Source organism: Emys orbicularis, chromosome 2, assembly GCF_028017835.1.
Source record: "Emys orbicularis isolate rEmyOrb1 chromosome 2, rEmyOrb1.hap1, whole genome shotgun sequence".
In the NCBI taxonomy this organism is placed as follows: Eukaryota; Metazoa; Chordata; order Testudines; family Emydidae; genus Emys; species Emys orbicularis.
In genome coordinates this window covers 205015970-205041605 of record NC_088684.1, presented here as the reverse complement: position 1 = coordinate 205041605, position 25636 = coordinate 205015970, and the positions used below count along the sequence as shown (strand labels likewise).

The 25636-nt window shown below is 42.7% G+C and overlaps 1 protein-coding gene across 1 annotated transcript in view; it reads left to right on the top strand.

Annotated features, from left to right (window-relative positions):
* The first annotated feature begins 918 nt into the window (after positions 1-918).
* Positions 919-25636, top strand: part of EEPD1 (endonuclease/exonuclease/phosphatase family domain containing 1) — an 86362-nt gene continuing 61644 nt past the window's right edge. The window contains exon 1 of the mRNA XM_065399447.1: positions 919-1778. Coding sequence (XP_065255519.1) covers positions 919-1778 — 860 coding nt within the window. The remainder of the gene's footprint in view (positions 1779-25636) is intronic.

Genomic DNA, 25636 nt, shown 5'->3' with positions numbered 1-25636 from the left:
ATTAGCCACCCCTCCAGCTCAGCTACCTGTCGCTCCCGTCAAGGCTGCTGCGGCCGCAGGTTGGGCTCTGCATGGGAGGCAGGGAGCCCATGTGATCAGCCTAGGAGGAGGCCAAGGCAGCTGGCGCCTCCTCCCCTGCGGAGGGAGGGAAGCGCTGGTGCCAACCCCGGAGGAAAGCGAAGGGGCAGAGGCGGTGCGGGGCCAGCAGCGCCGTTGCAAGGGGCTGGTGGGTGTCTGAGCCTGAAGTCAGCAGCGGGGAGAGCCAGGCGCACCGGCCTTTGCTCTGCGGTGACCGGGGCTGGGAGGCGGGGAGGGAGAGTTGGGACGCGCGGGGAGGGAGCGAGTTGTATGCGGGGCTGGATAAGTCCCGCCGGGGGCAGCAGAGGAGGCTCCTTCCCCTGTCTCGCTCTGCGCAGTCAACAAGCAGCTCGGGGCGGGGAAGAAACTCCGCGAAGAGGAAGGAGGCGGAGGGGGGGCACCCCCAGCGGCTCGGCTGCTTGCTACGGACGCTGTCAGTGTCTGCCCGGCTCTCGCTCGCTCGCTCTCTGTCTCCAGGCCGGGGCCACGCTGCAGCCCGGCGGGCGGGCAGAGTGGCTGGTCAGGGGCAGGTTGCCGGCTGGCGTGTGTGGAGCGGCGAAGGGGCGGGGATATTTTTAACTTCCCCTCTGCTTTGAACCCTCGCCCCGCTGCCAAGTTCGCTAGTCTGGAGCCGAGCAGTTGCAGGCCCCTCCCCCTGGGCGATGCGGGGCTGGGCCGGGAGAGCTCCCACTAGCCGGGGCAGTGGCACAAGTCCGCTCCCAGCGTCGCAGTCTGAGGGGCGCCGCGCGCTGCCTTGAACCCGCAGCTCGCCCCGCTCGCGCAGCAGGCAGGAGAACTGCCCCCCGCACCGCGGGCTAGGATCGAATCGCGCCGCCGGCCATGGGGGGCAACCTGGGCTGTCACCGCTCTATCCCCCGGGACCCCTCGGACCTCTGCCACAGCCGCAAGTTCAGCGCGGCGTGCAACTTCAGCCACATCCTGGTCAACCAGGAGCGGCTGAACATCAACAGCGCCACGGAGGAGGAGCTGATGACCCTGCCCGGCATCACCCGCACCGTGGCCCAGAGCATCGTGGAGTACCGGGAGTACATCGGGGGCTTCAAGAAAGTGGAGGACCTGGCGCTGGTGAGCGGGGTCGGGGCCGCCCGGCTGGAGCAGGTCAAGTTCGAGATCTGCGTGAGCAGCAAGGGCAGCTCGGCGCAGCACTCGCCCAGCTCCCTGAGGAAGGACCCCAACCCCGAGGCGCAGCACCACCTGGCCGCCGCCAGGCTCAACATCAACACGGCCACGCCGGCCCAGCTCATGAGCATCCGCGGCGTCACAGAGAAGATAGCCCATGGCATCGTGGACTACCGCAAGGAGCACGGGCCCTTCAGAAGCATCGAGGACCTGGTGAAGATGGACTGCATCAACTCCTCCTTCCTGGACAAAATCAGGCACCAGATTTTCACCGAGAGGTCACGGCCCCCTTCCACCAATACCAACGGGGGGCTCAGCTTCAACGTCAATCCTCACCCCAGCCCCACCTCTCTGAGCCTCCAGAGCGAGGACTTGGATTTCCCACCTGGGGGCCCGACCCAGATTATATCCACTCGCCCCTCGGTGGAGATGTTTGGCGGGGTGAGAGATGGCAAGCCTGTGCTGAGGGTGGCTACCTGGAATCTGCAAAGCTGCTCTGTGGAAAAAGCCAACAACCCTGGCGTGCGAGAGGTTGTGTGCATGACACTGCTGGAGAACAGGTAAACTGCTCAAATGAAATTGCGTTACTTGGCGTTTGGTGCCTTATGTTTCCAAAAAGCTGTGTACTTTGATCCTCATTACTACTTCACAAAGTTTTATGTACTACCCCCATTTTTCTTGGCTCATCCTTAACTAGGAGGTGGTGATGGTGGTCCCTCAATGCTTTGGACCTAGTGGGTTAGTGTATAATTTGGGAATGTGTATTATGGAAAGATCAAATGGGCATACTCTCTGTTTCCCTCTGTCATGGCAATACAAGCCCAGGCATCTAAATTTCTTTAGCAAGTTTTGTGTGAATGTATAACAGATTATATTTTTAACTTAACTACCTAGGCCTATAGTCCAACCTTCCAACCCTTACCAAATGAATCTAGAGCACATTCAGAAATGCTTGGGATCTTTAGCCAGTGTAGAATGCTGCAGTTCATCTGGTACCATGTAGCAAGCCATTATGGGCACCCACCATTGCTCTGTGATGTGCAGTAGTTATTTACTCACAGGTGCGATTCAAGGTGTAAATGTTCTGGGACATTGTCATGGTAAAGGTGGTTGCAATCTGCTTACATCTCTTTTTGTCTGTCTGGTGCTGAATGCCCTATAACTGGTAGGAGCCTTCAGAGGGGAGAGTAATGCCTCTGGAACCTGCTATCTCAGGCAGTCTGCCAAACCATGGTTTTAGTGAGCTTAAGGGCACAGTTCAAGACCTGTTTGTCTGGTCAAAGATTGGACTGACCTTTAGTAATGTCATGAAATAGTTCTGTTCTTTATGAATAAGATGTTGTGCCATATTTTGTAACTGTTTCATTAACGTAACACAAACTTGTGCTTGGATGATGGGGATCTATATACATTTCTATGATAAATAGTTGCTTGCTAAACTCTCTGTTTTAAATTGAAGCCATTTCCCCATCATACAACTGCAAAAGAACTCTGAAAACAACTTTTCTCTCCCCCCCCTCCTTCCACAATTAAAAAAACAGCTGATCTGATTTTGTTGTCCAATGTTGTGAAACCAAACTTTGCTCCCTTGCAAGTTTTAACCTGAAACAGATTTTTTTGGAAGACTCTCAAAGCTCTGAAAATGGGATATTTTGGGGGTGGAAGTGCTGACAAGCCTTTATCTATTGCAGTATTATTAGCACTATTTTTTTTTTTTCAAAACTATACTGTCAAGTTGAATAATGGTAATTCTTGCATCTGAAGAAGTGAGGTTCTTACCCACGAAAGCTTATGCTCCCAATACTTCTGTTAGTCTTAAAGGTGCCACAGGACCCTCTGTTGCTTTTTACAGATTCAGACTAACACGGCTACCCCTCTGAGACTCGGTAATTGTTTATGTGATTGCAGAAGTCAGGCTAGCTAGAAATACAGTATGTTTTGTCACACTATGTTGTGGTTCTTGTTTTGTTTAAAAAAAAAATGAAGCCATGCCAATAGGCAGGAGAAGTGTGCTGACAAGGCTGTGCTGCAATGTTCCTGCATTGCAACGTATCATTGGTGAGCCAAGTGTTTTGACACAGGAAACTTATTTCCTACAGGCATGCTATGGTTTGATAGCAAGAAAGCTATAGGGTGATGAAATGGTATAAACCTCTGAGTGTTTGGATGTCCTGCTGCCCATTTCAGCCTAACACTTTTGGTCTGGGGTTAGTATTCCTGGACCACTCTGCTATTTCATATTTCCTGTGCTTTCCCTTGACCATGGTCAATCTCCTGTTACAAACTGAAATTACCAGCCAGTATTTTTAGTCAGAGGAGAGCATAAGTGATCTTAATTTATTTGCTGGTTATATTAAAAAAAATCATCACCATTACTAGCTGAGCATGGCAGTCAATCATTTCCAGCTCCACTGGAGAGTGATTTTTTTTTTTTCACCTGTAAGTCGGAAGCAGCCAGGAATAGTGTGGAAAAGTAAGGGATATCAGAAAACCACACTAAATAGGACAAAAGGAAGGCCAGAGGGAACACAAATGGCTGAGGAAACAAACAAATGCAACTAAGTAATTCTCACTAACCTCAGGATGATTAAATTCCAGTACTGAAAGGAAAGTGACTTGATTTACATAGGACCTAATCTTGTGATGTGTTGAGTGTCCTCAACTTCTGTGCATTGAGCTAGCTCAAAGAGCCAGTGGTGAATTCAGAGGGAGTTGTGAGTGCTTGGCAAACTCTGAAAATCAAGGCACAAATTTTTAAAAACAGGCAATTCAGTTGCATTTGCAAAATGTGCACATGTAATTATGCATGCAGAACAGAGAATTATATGCATACTTGTATATTTTGCGCACATAGTTACTTGTACAAATACCCCAAAATATGTAAAAAGAACAGGAGTACTTGTGGCACCTTAGAGACTAACAAATTTATTAGAGCATAAGCTTTCGTGGGCTACAGTCCACTTCTTGCGGATACAGACTAACACGGCTGCTACTCTGAAACCTGCCAAAATATGTACTCACTTTATGAATATGATTCAGATGACTATCTTTGAAAACATGTTCCCCAAAATGTTGATTGAGCCTATTGCTAATGTAATTTTTAGTTTTACATTTTGTAGACTAGTTTAGGCATTTACGTTGAACATGCACTCAAAACCATGCACACACACACTTACTCTTGGAGAGTATGGTCTGAATGGTTTCTAATCAGGAGCACATGCATGGATAATGAGAGTCTGGAAGGAAGTGAGAAAGACTAGAGTGTATAGCTAAGCCTACATTTCCCAGGAAACTGAAGTAAATGTGGGTTAACAAAAAGGGGGGTGGGAAATGCTAGCAATAGGCTCATTCAGCACTTGAGAAGCAAGTGGGAAAGAATCTCCTCTTACTCATACTAGTGCTATTGAAGTCAGTGGAGTTATGCTGCTGTAAAATTGACTTCATTGAGCTCAGCATCAGGCCCTGCTGTATGTATTAGTGGAAAGGTTTAAATTCCCGTCTCCAGTCATGTACTTGTTGGAAAGTGATAAAGTGCCCAGCAGACTAATCCTTGCCCAGTTAGATTATCTTCCGATAATAATCAGCTGTGGAAATTCAACTCTTGCTTGCTCAGTCATGAATACAACACAGAGGGCTTATCAGCACTTGTTGAGTCCAATGGCATCAATGAGGCACAAAGGTGAATGTTTAAGTAGCTCAGAATGTAAAGTGAGCAGATCACATTTGTCACTTACATTTCCAAGCATTGATTCCACCTGTTGTCCAGTGGATTAGGCAGTCTGTTTAGCCTTATCACTTAGCTTGCAGGAATGCATGCATGCTGTGAATGACAGGTTGCTAATGTATTTTCTGCACAGCTATATTAAGATAAATGAACATTTTGTACACACTTCCTTGTTACAGTATATTGTCTAAGGGGCTGGAATACTCTGTGCACCCACAGAACTGCTCATGCTTATTGAGGGCCTGGCCCTACACTGCTTGGCACCATGTACAGTCCTCTACATCTGTGCTGTGCAATGGTATGAAACACTGCTAAGTTAGGATTACACTCACTTTGCATAGGTGTAAAGATCTGCACAAAGTGCAGGGCAGTGGGGAATCAAGCCCTCTTTTCTAAGGCTGCCTCTGGCTGTGGTGCTGTTTTTCTGATGACCAGCCCACAGGAAGTAGCTTTGAGACTGCCGGATTGTTTTACACAAGCCATCACACAGTTCTGTTAACAGCTTCTTTCAGTAACTATCAACCCTGGCCAAATTACTGTCTGTATCTTCTTGCTACCTGTGTAGGGCAACTGGATGTCCTAACAGGTGAGGACAGAGGGTGAAGGTCCCCCCTTGTTAATATAAATACCATTCAGGCCCTGCATAATCTATATATGAAGAATGGTAATACAGGGAGAGGGAGTACTGTGTCCTTTGGTTACAGAAAGAGCAAGAAAGGGTCAAACTCCTCATTAAACTAGAGAGTAATCTCTTTAAGAATGAGAAAAAAATATCAAGCTCAGGTCCAGAGGTGCTAAGGTTCTTTAAGGATAGCTGCAAAAGGAATGCACTTTGATTGCTCTAGCACCAGCTGCACAAAGTCCATATGCATGATCTGTTACCAGTAAATTATTTTAAAATCCATTACTGTGATACAAAAACAAGGAAGCACAGTAACACCCCCCATCCGCCCCCCGCAAACACTTTGTTACATATATGAAAGGGATCCATTGTTAGCATTGCATGCAGAAATTGAGAAGCAGATATTTTCATTCCCAGGACTAGAGAGAGTTCAGTAATTTTAGAAGAGATTAACATGGTTGATGTTCTGGAGAACATGTAGTGTAATTGGATTAAAGTATCAAATGTATAGTGAAGTTAACCAATTTGTAACATTTCTGCAGACCTAGTTCACAAATCCAGGATTTATTTGTATCAAAATGCAGATCTCCACCCCCCTAGCTGCCCTCAGTCCCCCAGTGTAAATGCAGGCACTTTAGAGCATGGTTCTTAACCTGTGGTCCAGGGTCCGTCGACCATATCTAAGGGGTCCACGAAAGACTTGGACTAGGGTGACCAGATGTCCTGATTTTATAGGGACAGTCCCGATATTCGGCGCTTTTCGTTATATAGGTGCCTATTACCCCCCATCCCCATCCTGATTTTTCACACTTGCTATCTGGTCACCCTAAATTGGACTGAAAACTGACTGAACAGAATTCAACTATATATAGAGACAATAGATTTCCAACGGGGTCCGCACCTCCATCTGACATTTTTTAGGGGTCCACAAATGAAAAAAGGTTGAGAACCACTGCCCTAGAGCAGTTTGTATCCCCTCTGAAAGATTTAAAGTAGCAGAATTTGGTTTTGAGAGGTAATAAGATAGTTAATGGACATGTTGGTTGGTGAGTCGAGAGGGTATTCTGTATGGTTATTATAAGGAAAAAAATGTTATCCCCACTGGTATGGCCCTGGCTTTGACAACAATCGTTAAATAGCATAGCTTCAGTTTAGCATCGATGTTGCGTTTGTGTGGTTTAGTGGCATTGCAGGGTGTGCTGAACAGTTCTGAAGTACGTCAGAACAAGTATGCATCAAGTCAGTATACTGTCCATGAGAATGCAGTGTTGCACTGGAGCCTCTGCAATGGAAGGGTCCTTCTTATTAGCCCTCACTGGCTGTACTCTGGTGACAGTAAATTCTAGGTGGTCAGTGAGTGGTCTGAGGTTTACTGCAAAATCATGATACAGTAGTGTGGTGAATCTTGTATTTCAGTGATGCATTTGATAACTCAGTATTTATTGTATGCTGCTGATTGCTTGTGGGCCAGATCTTGACTTTCTTTACTTACAGATGTGTAGTTCTCTTGACTTCAGTTCTGGATCAGCCAATATGTCTCCTGGGCCTTCCAATGCAACATGACCCCCCTCTGCCTGGCTGTGCTTTAAAAGCACAATCCATCCTTAAGATTTGTAGGCTATATTTGGCTCCCAGGCGGTATGTTGAGTACTCCTGGGCTAGTACATGCTCACATTAGGTCCAAATCCACACCCTCCTTCAGAAGTGTGGACATATCACTAGGGGATCAGGACAGTCTCCAGCGGGCCACACAAATCCCTGTGTGATGCACAGCATAGCTTCACAGGCACCCCCTATCTGTGAACATGCCAGGAGTGGTTCGAGTTGAGCCTGGGTAGGCTGGGGAAGGTGAGGGACTGTAGAAGGACACCACTTCATGGCTCCTCCCATCCTCTCTTTTGGAAGGTAGGTGCCTCAAAATGGACCATATAGAGCCTACTTCAGCCATTGGGCTTCAGTAGTCTTTGCAGAACAGCTGGAGAGCTGCATCAGGGTTGCTTCATGGCCTGGATTAGGAGGGGAGAGAGTTCCTTCCATTTTCCACCTCACAGTCTTCCCAGTAGAGTGGCCCTGCTACTCGGGCATGCACTGGGCTTAAGATTTGCTTAGGGTTACCATATTTCAACAATCAAAAAAGAGGACGGGAGGAGCCCGCCCTAGCCCCGCCCCTGTCCTGCCCTAGCCCCGCCCCTGCCCCTTCCACTCCCTCCCACTTCCCGCCCCCCTCAGAACTCCCAACCCTCCCCCCCACTCCTTGTCCCCTGACTGCCCCCTCCTGGGACCACTGCCCCTAACTGCCCCCCAGGACTCACCCCCTACCTAAGCCTCCCTGCTTCTTGTCCCCTGACTGCCCCCTCCTGAGACCTTTCCCCCATCCTAACTGGACCCCTAGGACCCTACCCCCTACCTGTCCTCTGACTGCCCCAACCCTTATCCACACCCCCACCCCCAGACAGACACCAGGGACTCCCACGCCCCATCCAACCACTCCCCACCCCCTGACAGCCCCCCCGCAGAACTCCCGACCCATCTAAACCCCTCTGCTCCCTGTCCCCTGACTGCCCCCTCCTGGGACCCCTGCTCCTAACTGCCCTCCAGAACCCCACCCCCTACCTAAGCCTCCCTGTTCCTTGTCCCCTAACTGTCCCCTCCTGAGACCCCCCCCCACCCTAACTGGCCCCCTAGGACCCTACCCCCTACCTGTACCCTGACTGCCCAAAACCTTACACCCCCAACCCCCAGACAGCCCCCCCCGAACTCCCGACCCATCCAACCCTGCTTCCTGTCTCTTGACTGCCCCCTCCAGAACCTCCCTGCCCCTTCTCCGACCCCCTGGCCCCCTTACCGTGCCGCTCAGAACAGAGTGCTGCTGAGCGGTGCGCTGGGCAGCAGGGGAGGGGGGAGCAGGGGGAGGAGCTCCAGACTGCCGGAGGCCCGAGGCGAACGGCCGGTCGACGATCTGCAAATGCAGGGAGGGGGAAGGAGGGAGAGAGAGGAGGGGAGTGGTCTCAAGTTGCAGGGGAGAGGAGGGGGAAGTGGAGGAGGGGCTCTGGCTGTCAGAGCCCCGTGCGAGTGGCACGATCCGGCCGGCTGCCCTGTCAGCCGGGCGCGCTCTGCATGGGGGGGAAATCCGGACATTTACAAATTCCCCCCGGACGCTATTTTTAACTCAAAAAAGCCGGACATGTCCGACAGAATCCGGACGAATGGTAACCCTAGATTTGCTCCTTGGTGCATACCACTTTTTCAACCCCTTTATTACCTGCAAAGAGTGTACAGTTTGCAGTTGCATCAAGAAGTGTGATTAAAGTATGTGCGTGTATAATTTGTGTTGATACAGAGAATATATTGGTACTGCATCCTCTCATTTAACCACTCACTTGAGGGTTCACTGGTAATCTTGTAGTTTAGGAAACAGCGTCTTTTAAACTAAATGTTCCAAGTGAACGTTTGTGCTTCAAAATACTGAGTAGTGACCCTGAAAGGGCCTTTTTTTTGGCTATACTTTGTAATTAGGCAAATTTAAGATGACACAGGGTTTGAAAGCCAAATCTTGTACTCTCAAAAACAGGAAAAAAGTGCCAAGACTGAGGCTCAAATCCCATGGAGCATATGTCTGATTCAGATGGAAGAAGTCTACTTGGATCTCAGATTACTATGTTTGATCGTCTGCTTTGATCCCTCACTTTAATCAATCTTTTGGAACTGTCAGCTCTTATTAGTCATAAAATATATAACCAACATTAACTCAAGTTGTATAATCACAGAAATGTGTACAACTACGGAATCTCTTCAGTTAGACCAGACTTCAGAAGCACCAGAGTTTGTCACTTCTTTCTTTTTTAGAAAACAAACATGCAGCTCTCCCAGACTCTTAATCCGTCTTCCTGGTGGAACAACTTGTAACATGGTTTTACTGTATGTGAAAAGCTGGGAACAATCTTTTTGGGGGTGGGGGGGCTGTAGTTCTCTTCATTGGTTTTTTTTTTTTTTTTTTCCCCACACACACCTTGTCTAACAGGTATGGGAGGCAGTGTAATTATATGAGAGACAATTGTTTTATTACTCTTTGAATTCTTTTGCAGGGAGAGCTGTGGGAGGAGGTTGAAGGAAAAGCCTGACAGTTTGCATTCCCTTTCCATTCCCCCTCATCCCCCCAAAAAGATGGAAAGACGAGAGGGGAGTTCATGCGCCTGAAGGGTTCAAATAAGTTTTTCTTAAGTCCTTTGTAAGTTTTCTGATAGTAGTAATAACAGGCACTAGCTGGTTAGCAAACAGGTATCTTTCAAAGCCCCATCAAACACCATGTGCTTGTGTTGGTTATTTTTGTTTTGTTGCTAAAACAGTTGTTGACCCTGCTGAGTAACAAGGTGTGTCTTTATCTTTCTATTTTCCTTCGTCATGCTAAGAATATGGTGGATCACAGCCAAGAATAACTGCATTGCAATAAAAGAGCAGGAAAGAAGCATGGCCCAAATAATTTGACCAAACTAATGAAGTGTAAGGTGTGAAAGAATAAAATGGGATTCCTCTTGTAATATTTTAGCAAGTCCTGCCTTCCTAAGCTTCAAGACCAATTTAAGAAAGAAAAGCGTTGTTTTTACTGGTTTCAGAGTAGCAGCCATGTTAGTCTGTATCCGCAAAAAGCACAGGAGTACTTGTGGCATCTTAGAGACTAACAAATTATTTGAGCATAAGCTTTCGTGGGCTACAGCCCACTTCATCGGATGCATGTAGTGGAAAATACAGTAGGAAGATATATATATATATATATATATATACACACACACACAGAGAACATGAAACAATGCGTGTTACCATGCACACTATAAGGAGAGTGATCAGTTAAGATGAGCTTTTATCAGCAGGAGAGAAAAAGAACTGTTTGTAGTGGTAATGAAAATGGCCCATTTCCAGCAATTGACAAGGAGATATGAGGAACTGTAGGGGGGGGGGAAATAAGCATGGGGAAATAGTTTTACTTTGTGTAATGGCCCATCCACTCCCAGTCTTTATTCAAGCCTAATTTAATGGTGTCCAATTTGCAAATTAATTCCAATTCTGCAGTCTCTCGTTGGAGACTGTTTTTGAAGTTTTTGTTGTTGTAATATTGCGACTTTTAGGTCTGTAATCGAGTGGCCAGGGAGATTGAAGTGTTCTGCAACTGGTTTTTGAATGTTATAATTCTTGACGTCTGATGTGTGTCCATTTATTTTTTTACGTAGAGACTGTCCGGTTTGGCCAATGTACATGGCAGAGGGACATTGCTGGCACATGATGGCATATATCATATTGGTAGATGTGCAGGTGAGGGAGCCTCTGATAGTGTGGCTGATGTGATTAGGTCCTATGATGGTATCCCCTGAATAGATATGTGGACAGAGTTGGCAACGGGCTTTGTTGCAAGGATAGGTTCCTGGGTTAGTGTTTTTGTTACTGTGGCTCTTCTACATGCAATTTATAAATGAATTATTTTTCATGAACTGTGAATTAGCTTTGCAAGATTACCATGGAAATTTAACAGCGGAGGCACAATAACTCCTAGGTAAAAAGGAGCATTTTTAATATGATGAGGGGAAAATAACAAGTGTCATTTTACTCATCCCAGGCAAATAGAAGTTTGCATAGTTGATGTAAATGCACTCTGGATCAGGGTGGATTTGATTAAAACAAATGGATTTAAATCATGATTTAAATCACTAGTTAGAAAGACTCGATTTAATCATGGATTTCTACATAAAAGTGCATTCTTGTTGATTGTTATAACCTTAATACATATTCTTCACAACTCAGAGATGTAGGTTTCATTTTTAGACGGTACACACTATACATTTTTAAGCTGATTTATTTTGAAAACTTTTCAGATTGGTTTTACAGCTATATCAAAAAATGAATGATTGTTTGGTTATTTCATTTACCCAAGGAAATTGAAGCAGATAGTTCACCTACCAATGACTTCATAAATACCTCCAATTCAACAGGTTAATCATTAATATTTGGAGGATTTTCTTGCCATGCTGTATTAGGAAGAGAACATCACCAGACAGACACTTAAATTGTTTTATTTAACTAAAACAACAACGTTATGTATTCTGGATTATTTTCTTCAACAGCAAACATATAATATTTTAACAAAACAAGCATATGAATTTTTGAATTTAGTGCAACATTCAAGTTTTTTAAAACCAGGTTTGTTTTTGTTAAAATTGTTTTTAACTAAAATAGTTAAATTAAATATTTAAAAAAAAAACCCACAATAATTAAAATCGACTATGTCAGCCAGGTCAACATGAGAAACTTAAAATATTGGCTTCTGCAGCTAACCCAGTCATCTTCACCTTCATTTTCCTGTTTGTTCCTAATCTGGAAAAGAAAAACAAGCTTTCCTGCTTTTTCAGGTCCCAAATGATTTCTCAATTTGGAATGAATTAGTCCAAAGGCAGAAAATATTCTTTCTAGACAAGCAGAAGAAGTTACTGCTGTTAAAAGTGAGATTATCACTTCAACAGTTTCTGAATCCAAGTGCTTAAGTGACTTCCACCAGTTCACTGGTTTGACTTTCTTTAAAACATCATCAGCCAACATATATTTCTTGAATGGTTCTTATTCCCAAACTGGGTCTCTTTTATGGTCTGCTGCCATTATAGGTTTTCCCTTCTAGTGAGAGAATGGTATGGTAGATCTCAAATCAATGAAGGCTACACTCAGAAAGACCTCAAGACTTCTGGAATCTGCTGCTCAAATAGTTTCACTTTTGGAGACACAAATCCACAGTTTGAGAACTGCAAAACTAAGTATCTCTGATGGTATCTTCTAGAGCTGAAAAAGATTAGAGAGAAAAATACTTCTTTATTTTTCCAGCTTCTGTACTTTGTGCATTTGACAACATAGAATCTAGTCAGTTTCACTCTCTCCAGTTTATTAATAGATGCATTTTTTCATGTAATTGGATTCACTGGCTTTATATACTGTATGCATCTTGGTAAACTAGAGATGAGTGATTTCTGCAAAGCCTAGCAGATTCCAGCAATGGACATGTAGCAAATTTATAACCGACTTGCGGTAAAACTACACTCTTTGGCCTGGTCCCCACTAAGCCCCCACTTTGGACTAAGGTACGCAAATTCAGCTACGTTAATAACGTAGCTGAATTCGAAGTACCTTAGTCCGAACTTACCGCGGGTCCAGACGCGGCAGGCAGGCTCCCCCGTCGATGCCGCGTACTCCTCTCGCCGAGCTGGAGTACCGGCGTCGACGGCGAGCACTTCCGGGATCGATCCGGGATCGATTTATCGCGTCTAAACCAGACGCGATAAATCGATCCCAGAACATCGATTGCCTGCCGCCGGACCCTCCGGTAAGTGTAGACGTACCCTTTGATCAGCAAATTACTCCCTGATGTTTCACAAGGCATGCCCCTGGAAGGTGAACAGATTCCAAGAGGCTATAATCTTTGCCTCTCATGAACCTTAGGGCCACAAGACTATACCAAAGAGTATACCGGGTCTATATGTGCAGATGGTTTCCTGTAAGAAGAATTCCCAGTGCTCCAGGGCACTTTTTGAAGCTTTTGAAGATAATAGGACAGCTATAGGAATGAAATGTTTACACCTTTGGTTTAACAAGAGCAATTAGAAGTCTTCCAAAAGCAAAAGCCTTTTGCCCAGGAAGAGAGGGGAGGGAGCTTGCTATAAGAAAAGGCCAGGGATTAATGACATGGGAGTTAAATACCTAGAGTTATATGAGGCTGTGTCTAAAATCAGTTAGTCTGGGATAGAGCAGAATATCCTCTTTCCAGTTGAGTTCCAACCTGATATGAAGTTACCATCTACTCTTTGGTCAAGAAAAAAATGGGACATTTAAGAGAATATTTTTACATATGTAGCTTCCCCCTTCTCTCATTGTTTGGATTTAGATTCCGCTTGCTACTAGCATGTCTTTGTCATTATGGCCCAAATCCTCCAATCCTTACTTAGTCATAATTCCTGTTGAAGTCAGTGGAACTAGCCCTTCCTGCCTGAATAAGGACTGCAAGATTTGGCCAGATGGCCAGAGTGAATTGGAAAGATCTATGACAAGAGTGAAATGTGTGTATACATTTTTAATTGCACTGTTTTTATCCTATCCAGGTTTTCCATTGCAATGCCTGTGTTAGCTCACCCAGGGAGACATAGTACCCTTGTTACAATATGCTACAGTAATTCCCCAACACTGTGATAATTTTTAGTGTTTGAGACTAATTTTATAGTGTATTATGAGGGTGGCAAAGGTAGGACTCGTAGTAGGTTCTTCATTTGAAGACTTATGTATTTTGAAGGTTAGCTATTGCCAACTTTAGGCATGCAGGGTGACCCATAGAACTCATTGAGTTTCTCATGAGTAAAATTAAGCATATGTGATTGTGTTTTCAGGATCAGAGCCATAATGTTACTCAAGTTAATTCTTGACTTTCCCCACCTTCGCTTCAGTCTCAGGCTTTGGAGATGAACAGTGAGTTATGGAACACCATGTAACGTCTTGAGAACACTTTGGGCGTGGAGTTAGCAGCATGACGACTGTAAATAGAACACACAGTTGTGGTGGAAAATATGATTTCTGTTTAGAATCTGCTTTAATGTTTTGTTTCATTCTGTAGCACATATAATGTGTCCATTTAACTTTAAAGTTGTTTATTTTCTAACTAAGCAGTTTAAAATATTTGTACAATCAACAACAACCAAAAGTTAGCTTTCAGGGATCACATTTATATTCTTAAAGCTGGGAGGTTTTGGGTTTGTTTTTTGTTTGTTTGTTTTAAAGTCCCAGTCAGGGTCCATTGTTGGATTGTTGTTCTCAGTCCATGGGCCCTAATCCTGATGACACTTGTGCATGTGCTTAACTTTATGCACATAAGCACTTCCACTGAAGGCAGTGGGACCCTGTAGTAAGAAAAGAATATTGCCTGGAAAATGTTTGCATCCTTAATGTGCCTCTGTGGCGATCCATAGACATGAAACTGCCCAGAAAGTCTTAATTATATTCTCAGAAAAAAACCAGAACTAACTATTACCATTTGTAAACGTACTGCCTTATACTGAAAACAATATTAATGGAATGTTATAGTTAATTAACATTAGAAATGCAACAATTTCTCATTTAAGATCATACATCAATCTCAAGTGCAATAATCCCAGTATTCCCACCTGATTTGACCTACTATTTGGAGATTTTTGCTCTGGAAATTTCTAATATTTTTTTCCAGTTTAAAACCCCTACTTTTTCATGGTCAAACTGCCCGGGTTGCCTGTCCTTACTCTGTGTGTGACAGTGATTCCATTGCTGTGCATTCTGCCATGTCTCTCTTTTGGGCGGTGATTTCATCACTCGAAAAGAAGTTCAATGACATTTTCTTCCTGTTGTTGCTAAGGGAAGCTCTTCAAGACAAAGCTGCCAGTGGAGGAGATAGTGGTTTAGGCTCATGAGTATAAAGATGGGGAGAAGGAATAGAGATGGGAATGACAGGCCATGAGATCTTCTTTTCCTTGTGCACACATTTTGGTTGTCAGTTAGATAGTTATCTAGCTCCTTTTCAAATCCAGCCACGATATTTGTCTAACAATCTTCCATGAACAGGTTGTGGTTGGAGTTTCTTGTGAAGGGAGGTAGGTAAAGGAAATGCTCTATTCTGCAGGTACTGCCAACTCTCATCTGAATGTTGGCTTTGTTTTATTTGATTTGTTTTAATTAGGGCTGTCAAGCGATTAACAGCGTGATTAATCCAGATTAATTTTTTTAAACAACAATAGAATACCATTTATTTTAAATATTTTTGGATGTTTACTACATTTTCAAATATATTAATTTCAATTACAACACAGAATACAAAGTGTACAGTGCTCACTTTATATTTATTTTTGATTACAAATATTTGCACTGTAAAACCAAAAAAATTGCATTTTTTCAATTCACCTCATACAAGTACTGTAGTGAAATCTCTTTATCATGAAAGTTGAACTTACAAATGTAGAATTATGTACAAAAAATGCATTAAAAATAAAACAATGTAAAACTTTAGCGCCTACAAGTCCACTCAGTCCTACTTCTTGGTCAGCCAATCGCTCAGGCAAACAAAGTTGGTTACAATTTGCAGGAGATAATGCTGCCTGCTTCTTGTTTACAATGTCACCTGAAAGTGAGAACAGGCATTTGCATGGTACTGCTGTTGCTGGCGTTGCAAGATATTCATGCTTCAACCACCATTCCAGAGGACATGCTTCTATGCTTAAGATGGGTTCTGCTTGATAACGGTCTAAAGCAGTGCAGACTGACGCATGTTCATTTTCATCATCTGAGTCAGATGCCACCAGCAGAAGATTAATTTTCTTTTTTGGTGGTTTGAGTTCTGTAGTTTCCACATCAGAGTGTTGCTCTTTTAAGACTTCTAAAAGCATGTGCCACACCTCATCCCTCTCAGATTTTGAACGGCACTTCAGATTCTTAAACCTTGGGTCTAGTGCTGTAGCTATTTTTAGAAATTTCACATCGGTACCTTTTTTGTGTTTTGTCGAATCTGCTGTGAAAGTGTTCTTAAAGCAAACATGTGCTGGGTCATCATCCAAGACTGCTATAACATGAAATATATGCAGAATGCGGGTAAAACAGAGCAGGAGACATACAATTTTTTCCCCCCAAGGAGTATAGTCACAAATTTAATTGACGCATTATTTTTTTAAAGAGCATCATCAGCATGGAATCATGTCCTCTGGAATGGTGGGCGAAGCATGAAGGGGCATACGAATGGTTAGCATATCTGGCATGTAAATACCTTGCAACGCCGGCTACAAAAGTGCCATGCGAACGCCTGTTCTCACTTTCAGGTGACATTGTAAATAAGAAGCAGGCAGCAGTATCTCCCATTAATGTAAACAAACTTGTTTATCTTAGCGCTTGGCAGAATAAGAAGTAGGACTGAGTGGACTTGTAGGCTCTAAAGTTTTACACTGTTTTATTTTTGAGTGCAGTTATGTAACCAAAAAAAAATCTGCATTTGTAAGTTACACTTTCACGATAAAGAGATTGCACTTCAGTGCTTGTATGAGGTGAATTGAAAAATACTATTTATTTTGTTTATTATTTTTGCAGTGCAAATTTTTGTAATAAAAATAATATAAAGTGAGCACTGTACACTTTGTATTATGTGTTGTAATTAAAATCAATATTGAAAATGTAGAACAATATCTGAAAATATTTAAATTTCAACTGGTATTCTATTTAACAGTGTGATTAATCGTGATTAATTTTTTTATCTCGATTAATTTTTTTGAGTTAACTACAATTAATTGACAGCCCTAGTTTTAATTTAACTAGGTGGAACTGAACAATAGACAAAAAATCATCTAACAAAATGGATTTTCCATTGTAAAACATAAAATGAAATACAATCCAAAGAGTCAACACATTAATTTAATGGGTTAATGAATCACTAGTTGATAAATGAGGGTTTTGCTGTGTGATGTGGTACATGGTAGCAAGTTTGTGCTTTTATAAATCCCTTGCTTCTTTGCTACCTAATTGCAGATTTACACAAAAATAATACTAATCCCTCCCATGGTTACCAAAAGAACCCCAAGCCTTGAGTGTATTCAAGCTACAATTTAGTTGATTATTGTTTTAATATATTTATTGCGATGCTGCTGACTCTGAGGTGTTTACAGTTTACTTTTCCTTTTCCTTCTGGCTTGTCTATACATCACATGCGTGCGGTTGAAGAATACACAGACGCAATCTCTCTCCTTCCCTTGTTGGGTGTGTTCCAGCATTACCCACAGTAATTGCCGGTCAATGACCTCTGCAAGCGTTGGTTCATGTAGCGATTAGTGAGTTTCTGCTGAACTTGAAGTGGCTTGCTGTGGTATATGCAGTAACTGCTGACTTAGAACAACTTATCTGGTTTCCTTTATTTAAAAACAAATAGGGCCAAATGCATCCCTATTGTAACACCACTGAATTAAAGGGTGTTTATACCAGTACTAAAAGATCAACTGTACAATACTGAGGTTTGCTGTTAATAAATTCTGCAGAATGGATACCAGTACAGTACAGAGCTTATAAAATAATTGTACTTTATTTTCATCTTCTGCTTGAGTGAAACGAAAGTGTAGAACAGTGTGAATTCATGCAAGGCAGAGAACCTTAAGAGAGAGAGAGACACCGTTTGGCTTAAAACTCTTAGTATTTTGAACAGAAAAGCTTCTGCATATTTTTTTCTGCAGTAACATTGTCTTAAGGCTATAACGTAGGTATGAAAATATGCACTGTGGAAGCACAGAAAGATGCTGAAATAGCGTCTAAGTAACCTTTAAAATCTTTATATTTGCCAGCCCAAGACATCTAAAGAAAAGTGTATCAGGCTTACCCATGGTTTTAACAGTGACTGTAGGATGATTTTGGCTAAATGCATTATTTATTTATTTTTTGCTATTCCAGTGGTTAATAGTGCACTTATCCCATACCTCTACACATGGTATCAGTATCCTAATCAATCCAAACGGAAATACCAGTATCCTAATCAATCCAAACTGATATACTGGTACTGTCAAATAGTACAAATAATTTTTTTTTAAATCCCTGTGCTTCTCTCCCTCCCTTCCCCCCCCCCCCCCCGCAACCCTCAAAAATATGCTAGTTCACACTGTGGTTTGTTGAGAGCAAGAACTGAGACTTTGAATTGTGTGGGCTGATTTGATGCTGTGGGCAAGCATAAAATGGAACACCTGTTGGTTGGAATCCTGTGGTGGAATTAGAACCATAAACAGGGAGGTGAAATATTCGTCTGTTGTACTGAAAGACAACTCTATCCTATTTTTAGTATGTTTCAAAGGGATCTCTCTGCCATCGGCATCACAAAATTATTTTGTTTTTGGTTGCTTCAGTCCAAAGAACCTTTAGAGAAGAGGAAGTTTATTTAACCAAATACGAGTTCAGGGACTAAACAGAATCATCAGTTCACAGTGTAAATATGTATTTAGATAGTTTCCTCAGTGTGCAGTTGGTAGTAAAAATCTTTATGAAATCGTGTGTGTATATGGAAGTTACAATACACAAGCAATAGCCACCTTTAAAACACAGTATTACAATTTTCTTTTGAAACAAAATATTAGTCCCCATTGTGGCCTGACTCACTTACATTTCGTTTTGTCAAAAGGAGGTTCAAATTCTATTTTCTTTTCTTTTTGTTGTTTAAACTGAAGTTGTTTTTGGAGTGACCCGATACAAACACAACAATGGATCTTAAATTTCTACGTCTGCATAGCCTAAAAATAGCCACACCAATTAAAAAAACAAAATTGAATTTGAGTGGCTGTATAATATACACACTCACACTTGTACTGCATAAATCAAAGGGAAATTGACTCACAGAAGTGGTAGATATGACCTCCTCTGAACTTTGGGAAAGTCCAGATATGAACTTTGCAGTGTAAGTCCATCTCTAAGCCCCCCATGGAATTCACTGGGAGTCTTTGACTTCAATGGGAGGTGGATTGAATTGTCACAGTTACTGGGCTAACTGATCCTCTGACCCCTCCTGGTCTGTTCAAGTGTACCGTCTCAGGTCTCAAGCTGTCACCTCTCTCTTGGGGTGGAATCACACAATTCTTCGAAGAAGGCTGAATACGTTTTTTGATGAGATCAGAACAGTGGGAAATGTTTCAGCAAAGGTATGTCAGTCCAGCCTCAGTCTTCCTTAGTGCCTGTAACCCTTGCTCAGGGGCCTGTAAGCAACACATGGAGGACACCCAGATTCAGAGCATCTCTTCGGGCAGCCTTTGCAGCTCCCTGGCAGCAAATTAAGGCTGCTTTTCTCTGGTCCTTTCTCCCCCAAGAAAGGGCATGTGGTTTTAAATAGGTGTGTAAATTGTGACTCCTCTATGCCAGTAGAAGTATAGAGAGTCTGATCTATAAACCGGAGTTGAGGTTTGTTATGGAAAACTATTGCCTGCTGGTGTGAAATATTTCAAATTACTGTCAAGTGGTGGTAACTTCTCCAACATAAGAGACAGTGGTTATTATCTGTATGAATGTAAACATTCCAGTGTATGGGTCAAGTTTTGTCCTTGTGTGGGCACATGCAGCTTCCACCTAAATCCAGAGAGAGGGCTGTGTGTGCGCACACGTGTGTACCGGCAGCACAGGCACAATATGGTCCTATATGTTTTTAATGTAAACCTTTCTAAAAATGTCTTGACTTCAAGATGTGCTGCAGCTTAAGTTTCCCTTTACTGAGGCCTCTAGCCAGCATTTTCAAAAGTGACATTTTGAAAATCAGGCCCCCTTAATGTATCTCAAGTTGAGGGCCCCAAATCACTGGTCACTTTTGAAAATGTTGGCCTCTGTTTTTAGCTCAGTGGGTCTGATCTTATATCTAATCTTACAGCAGCTGGAATCACTCTTCAGAGAAGGTATAGAGATCATTACCATCTGCTCCTCTCAGTATCCACAGCATTACCCGTAGGTCATTTCTTGTAGATCTCTTCTCCAGGACAGGTTGGTTCACACAGTCCTGCCTAACCTGCAGCCACCACCTGCTGGGGAATTTCACCAAGTGCTGGTTGAAATGGTAATGTGATGTTTGCTGCTCATGTTCCATTGTGATGTGCAGTATGAGCTTCTTTGTGGCAAATGAGACCTTTGGAAGGAGAATAACTTGAGCCTTCTAGGGTATCTGTCTTTCCACCTTACTATGGGCCCAGCTGAATCACATCATAGATTCCCCCTTCTCCTGTTTAAAACAAAATTTTCGTCTGCGTTTCCCCTATTCCATCTGTAAATACATACACACACACACACACACACACACACACACACCCCAGTTTGGGACTAATTCTTTTTCCTCACTGCCCCGACCTCCAGACTGACATGGTAGAGCAGTTCTGGGGACAGTTGTGATGGTAAGAGAAAGTTAGATACTGAAGCTTGGGCCTTGCAGCTGTAGGGCTCAAAGGAGTGGCTGAATTCATGGCCCTCGATTTTTTTGAACTTGTCGTTCTTGAGGAGCTCCAGATGGGGTGTTAATAATGTATTTACTTTCATTACTCTGATCTAAGATGCTAGGTTTGTGTCCACTGTCTGAAAAGTGCCTGCCACCATCCACAGCTGCTTTCCTATCGTGCCAGCTCTCCTCTCAGCCAGTTTATCAGTCATGGTTTCCGCTTTCCTCATGTTTTTCATCCATCGCACTCAACACTCCTTCAGCTCTTATCGGTTATTTCACACAAAGCCTTGGTATGTTTTCTCAATGCTGCTAGATGATTCTGGTGTTGGTTGCCAAGGTTGGTCTGAGGGGAAATGGCATTCCTAACTGGGATGACTCACTCCCAAAGCCCTGCCTTGCAGAAGTCACTGGAGATTGGTTTTGTCCTCTAGGGCATCATTCCCTATCACTTTGCCTCTGTCATCCTCAGCATGTCCTGGCAGTGATTCAGTCAGCGATGCAATCTGTCATAACTTACATGGGGAAAAACAGCCTAAAGAGCTAGAGGGAAGCTGGAAATCTGTGCTGAGCCTTTCGTTCAGTTCAGCAGTTGGCCTTGCCTCTGTCCCTTATCTACTTATTTGCACACCCTTCCTGCTACTCCTTTCATCCATGATTTTTACTTTGTGCATTATGAGTGACCAGTAGAGCTGGTGGGAAAATATTTGAGGGAACTGTTTTCTATCAGAGAATGCAGTGCTGTCAGAAATTGAAATGAGTTGCAAAATTATGTCAGGTTTCAGAGTACCAGCCGTGTTAGTCTGTATCCGCAAAAAGAACAGGAGTACTTGTGGCACCTTAGACACTAACAAATTTATTTGAGCATAAGCTTTCATGGGCTACAGCCCATTTCATCGGATGCATAGAATGGAACATATAGTAAGGATATATATATATATATATATATATATATATATATATATATATATATATATATATACACACATACAGAGAACATGAAAACTCCCACCTTTTCATGTTCTCTGTATGTGTATATATATATCTCCTTACTATATGTTCCATTCTATGCATCCGATGAAGTGGGCTGTAGCCCACGAAAGCTTATGCTCAAATAAATTTGTTAGTCTCTAAAATTGTCAGTTTCACTAAAATTTGGTTTTGGAGAAAAACTGGTAGGAAAAGTTCCAAAAATGTTGAAACATCCCTGTCAATCCATTTGAAATAGTTTGTTTGGAAAAAGTTGAAATATTTCAATCGACCTGAAACAGTTTTTTCAAAATTTTCTTTTATGGAGAATTCTGGAATTTTGTTCCAATTCAGAGTAAAGCCAAATTTCAAAATCTTGAAATAATTTATGAAACGGATTTTCCATTCTCTGCTCAGCTCTAGTGACCAGCTTCAAAGCAATATTAAGGCAAGACATTAGCATGGTGCATGTCCAAACCGTTTCCTTCCTGAGTTCTGTTCTTCGTATGTTTTTATGCATGTGCAAGGGAGAGAGAGTCCTAGGTGAGTTGAGGTGAGAGATTATGTGCTGTAAACCTTGTAGAGAGTATATAATTTGGAGTCCTGAAAGTTTTATGGAAGTCCTGATCTTGCTCCCGTCGAAGTTAGTGGCAAAATTTCTATTGACTTCTTTGGGCTCATTCCTGTTGCTATTGTGTTTCTCCATAGGACATCCCTGAGTTACATGATAGCTGTCCTTGGGATAATATTATCCAAAAGTAGCAAGATTTAGAAAGGGTTTGTGTATATCTAGAATAGTGCTAGACCTTGGGCCAGATCCTCATCTGATGTAAATTGGGGTAGCTCTGTTGATTTCAGTGGAGCTAGGCTGTTTTACGTCAGCAGAGGATCTGGCCCCTGTGTCTAGGTTAGGGATCGGCAACCTTTCAGAAGTGGTGTGCCGAGTCTTGATTTATTCACTCTAATTTAAGGTTTTGCATGCCAGTAATACATTTTAACGTTTTTAGAAGGTCTCTTTCTATAAGTCTATAATATATAACTAAATTATTGTTGTATGTAAAGTAAATAAGGTTTTAAAAATGTTTAAGAAGCTTCATTTAAAATTAAATTAAAATGCAGAGCCCCCCGGACCGGTGGCCAGGACCCAAGCAGTGTGAGTGCCACTGAAAATTAGCTCACGTGCCGCCTTCGGCACGCGTGCCATAGGTTGCCTACCCCTGGTCTAGGTTAACAATGGAGGACTTGACAGAAATGATTAGCTCCTAACTATTGAAGCAGTTTTGTGAAGCTCTCATGCAAAATAGCATCACTACTGCTGCTGCTTCAAGACTGCTGTTCATTTGCAAGTCTGACAGCACGGATGCCACAGACTTGACCACTGCAGATAGGAGAGCTCAGTCAAAAATAACATATTTCTAAGTGTAGGTAATTCAGCTGCAGTCCCTTGGAAGGTTTCTCTCAATGTCATAAGCCACCAGAACTAAGATCAAGTAATCTCTCTCCCCCACCATCACCCCTTTTCATTGTCACCCAAACCCTGAGATGGAATTACAATCTTAATTAGGTAATACATTACTTCATATAACAGCTTTTGAGAAAAGAACCTACTCCACCAATCTTGGTAAAATGTACTCTTGTCCTCTACTTTACCTCCACCCTCTTTTTGCACTATGTCCAATCACCTCCTCTTCTTCCCACTTTCCCATACGTTTCTGGTCGTCTTCTTATCCCTCTCACCCTGAGTTTAAATGTACATTTCAAAAGGGAGTCCACTCTATCCACTTTTTATATGTCATTTCTTGTTATGGCATAAATATTTGATGGTATTTTAGTACTCCATTACATGTTCTGTGTATTAAGTTGTCACAACCTTATCCTGTTCTCTCTTTTTTTTTTTTTTTTTTTTTTTTGATGGCAAGATTTTAGGAAGCAGTCACACTAATAAAATTTGTATGAATTATGCATCTTCAAACTATCTGAAATGCTTTGTGAGAACAGTGATTAGTTCATCCCCAGAGTTGCCATGAAATAGTAGAGAGAACTGAAAGATCAGAATGCAATTGTAATAGGATAATGTCCAGGGTTATAATTTCTACAGCTGCAGGGGCATAGATGCTGTTTATGAGAATTACAAGAGTTTTGCTCATGTAGCTTTCCACTCGCAATATAATATAGGTGGTAGGGGTATAAACATCCAGTACTGAAATAGATAAAATAGGCTTCAGTATAAACCGAGGCTTCAGTACAAACAGTGAAATTCTATTCCTGCTGTCATCTTCTACCCTTTGGGGTGTCCTTAGCTACTTTCATCACAGTTTCATTGCCAGCTATGGCGCTATCACCTGTTCTGTGGAGCATAGTGGGGAGATGCCATATGGCACTACTGAGGGCCTGTTGTCACAATGTCTGGGTGGATGCTATAGAGAAACTAAAGGGCACTGCTTGATTTACTCTTCACACGTTTCTGTTTAACATGTAACGTTAAGGAATTGGCTTAAGAGGTGATTTATCCACTTGTTATGGTGGATGCGGAGCATATACAAAGCTGCATGAGACTTAGTTTTGCACTGCTGTTAGAGGCTGCAGTGTACCGGTATGCTCCTATAACAATATAATACTTCATACTCCTATTGCACCTTCCGGCAACATGAACTCGCTTTGATTTTAATAGTTTTGAAATCCTTTGGAGAACTTTGATTTTTTGTGTGAAATGTGAAAACAAACCTTCTCATCCACATGAAGGACCTGAGGGATGAGAACTGTGTTTCTCAGATTCGATTGTATTGGAACATCTGACCAAAATAAGGTTAAGAATCCAGAGAACGCAAAGAACAAGTCAGACTTGGGCTACGATTATTTGCATTTGCACAGTGATCTTCTGTGCGCCAGGCAATGCACTACTGAACTCCTTATGCTTTAATGTCCATTCTTATACCCAGACATCTCTGAGCCTGGCGCACAGGGGTACTTTTAGACTTGAGAGCTCTTAAATTTGTTGTATGGCTGTTTTAAAGTTTAAGCTACAGTGGTTTCAGTTCACTAAGGCATTATTTTCTCTCCGCCCCAGCCCTGAATATCACTTTTAGGGAAAGGAACACATTTTATTTTTGTTTTGTGTAGAAATGAAAGCAGCAGTTCATGGGAATAGTGTAATACAGTGAATTAGCTAACCAACAAACACAACAGAGTGCTAATATAGTATGTTAATAGTCAGTGGTTATAGAGTATATTAGCTGACAACTTCCAGCATCTCATGCTCCCCGAGCTGGCTTTCAATCCAGTGCTCAGTGTGCAGACTTTTATCTACTTTCTGGCCTACCATCACAAATGTTCAGCACTGTTGGATTTTTGGTTTTCAGCATGAAGAAATGACCCTTCCCCCTAGGCCCTGCTGCAGTCTTTCATGTAGAATTTGAAGCTGGTTTGGTATTTTCGTGTGTTTGCAGGTAGCCAGGGGAAATAAAAGTTGGTCAGTGGAACAGGGTATGTTAGTTTAAACCAGCCATTTCTCTTTTATTTTACTAGGGACTTGGGAGAGTAGAGAGAAAACATGTATATATTGTCATTAGGTATCTTTTCCTGTCTGGTGCTGGAGTTGAGTCTTGGAAGTTTGGACTATATTATTACTATTTTGAATGCAGTGGCACTAAGATACATCCAGGGACCCATTGTGCTGTGCATTCTACAAACACGTACTAGGAAACCATTCCTGTCTTGAACAATTTACAAGACAGACAAAGGAAGAGGCTGAAACCGGAGGCACAGAGAGGTGAAATGATTTACACTGCAGGTCAGTGGCAGAGCGGGGATTAGAACCCAGCCACTCTCTTTCAGCACACCAGGCTACCCTCCAGCAGATCCCCTTTCCCAAATTATGCCCTCCCAAAATTATTGGTTGTGGATATTTGGTGTGTTGGGAGGAGGTAATTTGGTAAAGGTGATGATGGAAAGTTGGTATCCTCTGGGGAGAGGGAGAGGCTGTGGCCTGTGGTGTATGTTAGTGCACTGGTGGGTGGAAGAGTATAGGATTATGTATGTTTAGATGGCTTAATTTTTCGTCAGAACGTTGTCTCATGAGCCTTCCAGCCTACATATCTGATCCTTCAAACAGTTACACTTGTGAGTATAGTTATTA